General features: G+C 47.4%; 1 protein-coding gene across 1 annotated transcript in view; it reads right to left on the bottom strand.

Moving 5' to 3' along the window:
- Positions 1 to 452: 452 nt before the first annotated feature.
- The window catches only part of GNRH1 (gonadotropin releasing hormone 1), a 42,238-nt gene continuing 33,753 nt past the window's right edge, over positions 453 to 8,937 (bottom strand). The window contains exon 4 of the mRNA XM_069617596.1: positions 453 to 771. Within this exon, the coding sequence (XP_069473697.1) occupies positions 700 to 771 (72 nt within the window). The 3' untranslated portion in view covers positions 453 to 699. The remainder of the gene's footprint in view (positions 772 to 8,937) is intronic.

The raw sequence follows: 8,937 nt of genomic DNA, 5'->3' as shown, positions 1-8,937 counted from the left end.
ATAATTATGCAAAAAATGAAAAAGCATTGCACATTATGTCATCTATATGTATTGCTCGTTTAGTGCAAAGAAGGGTGCTGGTGTGCCGATGAGGAGAATCTCAGTCTTACTGGCATTAAGGCAGAGGTAATTGGCGGCACATCACTCCTGGATAGCAGACAGACAGTCAGAGATGAGGGAAGGAGAGGAGGAGGTAGAGGGTAGCCTGAAAATGAGCTGGGTGTCATCCGCATAACACAAAGTTGGGGCAGAGAGTGGCAATGCGGTGGGCAAGGAGAGCCATGTATTGGTTGAAAAGCCAGGGAGAGAGGTTAGACCCCTGGGGGACACCACAGGTAGAGAAAAAGGTGGCAGAGAGGAAGGACCCAAGTTGAACCTGGGAGGGTCGGTCAGAGAGGAAAGAGCCATATAGGGTGTCCGAGTGCTACACGTTATTTTTTAAATTATTTTTTATTAAGACATATGGTTTATTACAAACGTTTGTCAAAGCATCCAACCATATACAATAAAACCATTTAGAGAGTGCTGCACATGTTAACAGCTCAGCCAGCAACCCATATATGCATTTAGACATTTTGCATTTACATCAGGTAAAGGGATGTCAAGTGTAATGATGCAGAACACATTATTTCAGTTCAGCACACTGTGCAGCAGCAGAATCTCTGAAGAAACAGCCCCTTCCCCACTTTGGTCGGTTCTTCATTGCTGGGTCATTTTTCCTTCGTTGAAGAGAAACCGCTTTCTCCCACTTTCTCCCGCAAGCCAGCCTGCCTGTGGAGCAGACAGAAAAGAGAAAAGGGTGTTAACTGTATAGCCCTTGCTCTTATCCAGGGGAGTTAATGGAGGAAAAAGCCAAATGTTATTTATTGCTGACTGAGTCGTGGTCTCCGAGAGCTAGAAACCAGTCCTGTAACCAGCATGTTACTACAAGGGGGGCTGCGCCATATCCACGTGGGCTTACACTAAGGGAGGAGTGTTCATTAAATTGGAGTCTTTTCTTTTGTGTAATCCAGTAAACCGGCAGAGGTTGCGTTTTATAATAACTAATACCCAATGTAACGGCAATGGTTGTATTAACCAGAAGAAAGGCACAAGGAGCCCTGCTAGAATTCGAACGAATGCGTATAGGTTTCAGAAAGATCTCTGAGGTTCTGGCTATAGGTGAACCTGGCCCCATGGGATGCATACACCCTCTTAAAGGGCCTCTCCTCTGCCATGATCTCTCTCTGAATTCTCCAAGTCCTTTCCCCATTTCCGATTGGTTGGAAGCTAGGTTTGAGCATATAAATCCAATACGACATCGTTTCTCTTCAGCGACACAATAGCAATCATGCAAAATAAGTACTGAGTGTGAAAAAAGAACACTACTAACGCAGCAAACCACTGCCCGCTTTTCTCCACCAGCTACTTCCTGTGTGCTCTAGTTTCATCAAAAATATACTCTCAAAACAAGTCCTGAGAGTCCTGGAATTGTCAACAAAAGTCATTTTTCATTCCGTTCCATGGTTTAAATACGGCACTGCTTGCATCAGAATACAATGTGATGCTTAAAACCAGGACTTGTTGATAACTGCACCCCTGATTTAGGACATGGGGCAGCTTGAAATGCTTCCCAATGACTTGTGCTGCTACTTTCAATACTCGGATACAGCCCAGAACCTGTGTGATAATCACATGCTTGTAGCCAGGGTTTGATGTAGGCATGCTGCTTAGTTGTGTACCCAACGTGCACAACATTTGAAGTTCCACAAAAATGTTTAGCACATTTTCTGCACATCACACAGAACTCTCCTCATGATCTGTGAGAAACTGCCATAAAATGATAAAAACAACCGTGCGCTGGCCAGAATGGCAGGTTGATGTCTGAAATGATGAGGGTGGGCCTTGCCCCTAATGCCACACCAAGTATATGCGCGGCCACATTCCTTTAGCTCACTGATTGTGTGGCCATTATATCGTGAATGAGGACACACAAGGGTTTAGATGACGCCATTTCTTTTCCTCCGTGTAACAGCAATGTCGGTACATCACTTTCGACAAATGGCTGTCATTTCCCCACATATTGGCAAAGTTCCTTTGTACCACAACCATGTAACTATGTTTTAAACAGGGAAACTAAATATGCAGTTAAACGACAAGACAACTGGAATTGGCGAACTTTCAATTTCTTTATTGAATCACTCTTTTTAAGAGAAGCCAGAAAGCAGCAGACCAAGATGGCCGTTCACAAGTGGAAATTCTGGAAAAACACATGGAAACTACTGGAAACATTCTTGTAGTAGGCACAGAATAACTTGAAGAACCCATAGCAAGGAACCCCAACAAGAAAGTGTGTGCAAGAGAAGCCAGAAAGCAGCAGACCAAGATGGCCGCTCACAAGTGGACATTCTGGAAAACACATGGAAAATACTGTAAACATTCCAGTAGTAGGCACAGAATACCTTAGGGAACCCATAGCAAGGAACCCGACTGGAACGTGTGTGCAATAACCTGAAGGGGTCCCTGAGTCCCTGGGATGCAAGAAAAGGCCTGGGCTAGAGAGCAGGGCTGAGATGCGGTGAGGTCTAGGGGGACAGTGAAGAACCATCTAAGCAGCGGATACATCTGGGCTCCAGAATGAATGTGCTGACATTCCTTCAGTGAGGCGAAGGGAAACCCCAGGAGTGGAAAAGTAACAACACCTACCACTGGGTGTTCAGCTCCTATCAGACAAAACATTACGAGATCAGTGAGTGAGAACTGACGATGTAATGGTGCATGCATAAACCAGCACACCCTCCACCAGTCCCAGTATTTAAAAAACTAGCAGGAGAATGACCAATTGACAGGTCCCGGTGTGGTGCCAAGAATGGTAAGGGGGAAAGAGAACAGAAAGGGGTGCATTACGAGTTTGATGGTTTTTGGTAATGATTGAGATATGTGGACTCCTCTGTTATTCCCAAAAAAGTGATGGGTGGAAGGTTTTGAATTAAGCTGAATCACTGGCACTGCTCTGGACAACCTTCCACACCACCGATTTGCATATTGTCTTTCCCCTTTTGTAATGAATGGCTTAGCAGGGAAGAACGATGGTCTGGAGGGTTGCCCAGAGCAATGTTAGAGATTAAGATTAATTCTAAACTTTGCAGCCATCAACTCTTTTGTTTTGCTGAAGTCACCCCAAGTGGGAGGGGTATGCCCAGATGTGGGTCCCGTGCCCGCTGGGCCTAGAAACCCAAGCTACACCCAACGGGGATGAAACATGTTTGGGGATGCTTGTGGTCTCGTGCAGAAGGGATACAACCTTGCAATTTGGGCTGGCCTGCCCCTTTTGGGGTGGGACCAAGCCTGATTTGCATATGGTCTTTCCCCTTTTACAATGGCTTGGCAGGCAAAGATCGGTGGTCTGGACGGTTGCACAGAGCAATGCCAGAGGTTAAGATTAATTCTAAACCTTCCAGCCATCACCTTTTTTGTTCTGCTCCCGTCAGTTATTCCCCCATTTTGGAGCCCTGTTTGATGACTACATTTGGGGAAATTACAGCATGTGAAATGGATAATACTGCCTGCAGAAAAACATTTGTGTGGAGGAAATGACCTAAATACCAAAAGCAGGAGGCTTTAGGTGTTTAGGCAACACAACTTGCAATTTGGCAGTTTTTCCAAATTCTGCCGTTGTCCCACTTCTGCCAAACTCATAATGAGTTTCAAAGATATGATATGATCTGGCATTTATAACACACCTATACACAAGTGTTTCAAGGTGCGACGAGGCAAGGAAGGGGAACAAGGGGACAAAACAACGATCCTACTAGGCCAGGTGTCATTCAGATTGCACAAGTGCATGGGAAGGGGGAAAGGGAAATGCAGTATATGGCAGTAGATAATAAATAAAATAAATAGCGGCCAGCAAGGGTAAGTGCGGACATCAGCTCTTGAGGTCTGGTGGGAGGACTGTAGGGATACATAAACAGTCCCAGAGTGCGGGGGTTGCCAGGTGGGCAGTGCAGGTGCGTGACACTGGCGGGAGAGGGACCCGAGCCAGGGAACAGAAGGGTGTCCAGGTAGCCAGTGAAATACCGGTTTCAGCCAGGAGGTCAGCAGAGGAGAGGAGGAGAGAAGGCAGAAGCAAATAGATAGGTTTTGAGGTCCTTCCGGAACCAGAGATGGTTCTCCTCAAGTTTAAGGAAGGCAGGGAGGCTGTTCCAGAGGGAGGCCCCTGCCGAAGAGAGATATCTACCACCAACTCGTTGCTTGGAGAAGCGACTGACCATGAGGGAGTTGGAGGCGGATGAGCGATGAGATCAAGAAGGAAGATATTTAGGAAGATTGAGTTGGAGGTATTGAGGCCCCATGCCCCAGAAGGCCTTGTGGATGATGCAGAGGGTTTTAAACTTAATCCTCGCAACCACTGGGAGCCAATGCAGAGATTTCAGTCCTTGAGAGATACGATCCCTGGGCTTGATGCCAAGGACAAGTCTCGCAGTCCTGTTCTGGGTGAGTTGCAGAGGGCGGAGAGTAGAGGCAGGCAGTTTTAGAAAGAGGCTGTTGCAATAGTCCAGCCTAGAGAGAACCAGAGCTCTGGAGAGAGTGAGCTTCTGGGGGAAGGAGAGGAAAGGCAGAATACCTCTGAGGAGGTGCAGCTGGTAGTGTGACTTCTTGGAGACGTCAGAGATGTGAGGAGAGAAGGAGAGTGTGGAGTCGAAGATGACCCCAAGGTTTTTGGCTTTGCAGATGGGAGCGGGAAGAGGACCAAGAGAGGCCAGCCAGAGAGCAACAGGAAAGAAGGGTGCTGGTGTGCCGATGAGGAGAATCTCAGTCTTACTGGCATTAAGGCAGAGGTAATTGGCGGCACACCACTCCTGGATAGCAGACAGACAGTCAGAGATGAGGGAAGGAGAGGATGAGGTAGAGGGTAGCCTGAAAATGAGCTGGGTGTCATCCGCATAACACAAAGTTGGGGCAGAGAGTGGCAATGCGGTGGGCAAGGAGAGCCATGTATTGGTTGAAAAGCCAGGGAGAGAGGTTAGACCCCTGGGGGACACCACAGGTAGAGAAAAAGGTGGCAGAGAGGAAGGACCCAAGTTGAACCTGGGAGGGTCAGTCAGAGAGGAAAGAAGTCAGCCAGGCAAGAGCCTGGCCAGTGATACCCAGGTTATCACCGAGATGGTTGAGCAGGATGGCATGGTTGACAGTGTCAAAGGCAGATGAGAGATCAAGCAGGATGAGGATACAAGGGCTGTTGGAGTCAAGATTAGAAAGCAGGTCTTCACGGATGTTCAGGAGAGCAGTTTCCGTGCTTCTGGGTGCTCTGAAGCCAGACTGATGGTCATGAAGGCAACCAACAGAATCAGTATGGAGATTAAGCTGGGAGATGGCCAGTTTCTCCAGGAGCTTGCCCAGGAAGGGAGTGATGGAGATTGGGCGATAGTTAGACGGACATGAGGGGTCGGCAGAGGGTTTCTTAAGAAGGGGATGCACAAGGGAGTGCTTCAGGGGGGATGGGAAGAGTCCGGTGGTGAAGGAGTGATTGCAGAAATCAGCCAGGGCAGGAGCCAGGGAGTCGATGTGGTCGATGTGCAGTTTCTGGTTGCGTTGCAGGATAATACTGGTTTTCTTGAATTTTCTCCCTTGCACTTCTCATTTAGCACTCTGAAAACCCTTACAAAAATGACTTAAGATTCTTACAAGTATCTTAAGAGAACTTGTGATAAAATAGTGGCATTTTGGGAATAATGAGAGTTCTAAGATCTTATAGGACACCCAAATATGTATTGCATTCTTGTAAAATCTTTGAAGTAGGGTTTATTTAAGATGTTATATGATTCTGAAAAGATCCTCAAAAGAAAATACTCAATAAGAAATTGTTGTATGGGAATGGCATGATTTCTCGTGCTGTGTCTATCTCTGTAAATGATGAATTTACTGCCCATGAAGGATGGTGGCTTCGTGCCTGACTTGTATGTGATACAGGATACATTGGCGGTGATGCAACCTGAATTGGCAGCCAGTGCATCTCCTTGGGGTTGGACCAGATGCAGGCAATATTCTTGGCTTCTTTAATGAGATTGTCTCCAACATATTGGATGACTTTCAGCAGGACTGGGCATGACACGGGGCACGAGCAATGAGGGTGCTGCCAGGTGGGAAAGGACTAGGGCTTGAATGACAGACCTGATGTGGGAGGGGCAGATTCAGGGACTCATCTTGTACACCAAAGTGAGTTGGTACCAGGACTTTTGGGTATTGTAGAGAAGTGCCCTTTAAAGGAGAGATCAAGGGAGAAACCAAGTGACTTTGCACAAGCAGCAAGCTGGGTTGTGAATCCATTAAGCCCAATTTCTCTTTTGCCTCAGATACACAGAGGATGAATTTGGTCTGGAAGGGGCTCGGCTTTAGCTATGCCCTTGGCATCCTGGACTGACTGAAGAAAATGTATGCTTTCAAATAGTGGACAAAGTTACCCTTCAAGTCGAGCTGTCTATCAATGTCATATTTGGCCAGAGGTTGACCCAGTTTCTCCCTATAATGACTGGAGAAGACCGGAGAGGGGGCAGGGCCCTTGTGAGAGTCCTCAGGGCTGACAGAGTTATATGGAAATAATTGGGCATTTGCACATGGGCACAGACAGTGATATAAATGGGCTGGTGTCATGTGGCTCACAATATCAGCACGTCTCTGGCTTTTGAGCACTGGGACTACTGGTTCTTAAATCATATACCACTATTCAAAAACCACTGAAATGTGTTCAGTGCTCCACAAAGGATTTTGAAGTGGGGGTAGTTTACTCCCTACGTTTGGAACTTAGGAATAAACGAATTTTGAATGAAGTAAACAAGTAGTTCTCTTTGTGAACATGGACTGAATCTCATGATCAAGTCAGAGTTCTGAGCAAGACTACTTCTGCGCATGCTCACACTCTCCCACCATCTTCCCTCCAGCTCCCCATTGTTTCTCCATCTGCCCGCCCCACCCACCACTTATCTGTCAGTTGTATTGTTGCCGCACCCCACTTAAGGCCCAAGGCCGCTATGGAAATGGAAGAGGGGCTCTGCACAGAATCCTGCCTTCCATTTCCATGGAGGCCATGTTGGGTGAGTATTTGTTTGAAGCAACAGGTAATGCAACCCATTCTTTTGAACAAATGCATTGCTGACAGTTCCTAGGGACGTAAACCAGGGGTGCTAATAGCAATAATCATCCACCCCACAGGCGTCATCATCCGGTAACAGCACCGGGGCCCAAGGCAAGGCTGTTACCAGCCAGTGAAGCCCACGGGGCAGGCGATTATTGCTTAATTATCACCTAAGAGACTGGCACCAGTTGAACAGAATGCACAGAACCTGGGCCTTATTTGTTGATTCAAGCCCATATTTCCCCAATCCCACATTCCACTCTGACAGTCACCTCCCATCCAAGCCTCAATTTTCTGACATGCCTTTTGCTGCCTCTTGGCCATAGGCCAGCCATACTCGGACCCCACCAACCCCACTGGAGCCCCAGTGGTCATCTACAGGACATCCATGTCACTCGCAGGTTCTTGTGTGAGCAAACCAGGCTCATGCTCTTCCCGCCAGCCGGGTTTCCTTCCAAAAATAACCTACTCGCAGCAACTCAGCTATGCCCCTCGTGGGTGCTAATATAAGAAATGCTGTGTTTTGGCAGGCTATAAGACTCGGCAAAGCCCACTAAATGTGCTCTTTTTACATAATGAAAAAGTCTTGTCTGATCTTATAGCCCCTTTTCAGATTAGGTAACACAATAGTAAAGTACCAACAAGGTTTAGAGACTGCTGCATGTTTTTTTTAAAAAAGTATTTGCATGTGTTTAGGGTCGGTTTGCTGCTTATCTGGAGTGCTGAATATGGCTGATCCGACATTAGGAGTGACGAGCTCCGGCAGCTGCAGGAAGCGTCCTCATAGTCCCAATCGCTCACTGGACAGGGAGCTCACAAGTCCATCTCTGCAGCAGCCTGAGTGAGCTACTGGTGAACTGCGCCCGTTTAGCGCCGAATGCTCAGTGCTGGAAATGAAAACCATGTACTCTGTGGAAGCAACTCCCGTTGCGGGAGGTGGCCGAGCAAAGGGGCGTGTTTTAAGCTTATAGCCGGGGCGTGTAAAGCATTACCGGCGTGAGGGTGGGGTTCTGGGGGATCTGATGCTGCCACAGTGTGGTCAAAGAAGGAGCGAGGCTTAACCAGCCATATTCTGGGACTCAAAGAAAGTCACGAGGCTGCTCTCAAACATCTATGCCAGCATTACCACTGTAAAACACATGTTCAACCTAGTTGCTAGCCAATCAGATCATGGGGCCCTCTCAGCACATAGTATAAAGGTGCATCTCCAAATAGGCTAGTGTGTTTATTATGGCGTCCTTCATATGACCACAATGCTGCTGTTTGCCACCCTCAATGGATATCACATGTTTTGGCACGCTGACTATTGCTACCTAAAGAGTTTGGCTTTGCTTCATTGACAGTTGCCCATTCTCCTGGCAGCATGTAAAGGAGTCACAGGAATGAGGATCACAGGCTTGTGTCCACATACGAGTGTGAGCAGGCCACTGCAGCACTGAGCCACAAACATGCCACTTCTACTGCCTACCTGGGCACAGGGTGGGCAGGAAAAATTGTGCAGTGATAAAGGGGAATCTGGGGGTCTCCCCTTGCCCCTAAAATGTGCTTGGCTAGATCTCCACCAAGTGGCAACAAAAGGGTTTGAGGGGTCTCCATAATCATTATTAGGTGTTTCCAGGTGCACATTTAAATACTATTTTCGGTTTGCTATTGAGTTAAGCTATTTAAACCTGAACCTAACACAATATGCCAACGCTGCCCCCCTTTTATGCTCACTGAACACCAGGATGATAATGAGGCTTCAACAATATTTGGCAACGCTGCCCCAACCCCCCCCCCCCCCTAAAAGAGCCTTTTTGAGAAATCCAGCTGGTGGTTGTTAC

This window comes from Ambystoma mexicanum, chromosome 10, assembly GCF_040938575.1.
Source record: "Ambystoma mexicanum isolate Mex_15411 chromosome 10, UKY_AmexF1_1, whole genome shotgun sequence".
NCBI classification, from domain to species: domain Eukaryota; kingdom Metazoa; phylum Chordata; class Amphibia; order Caudata; family Ambystomatidae; genus Ambystoma; species Ambystoma mexicanum.
This window is presented reverse-complemented; position numbering and strand designations above follow the sequence as displayed.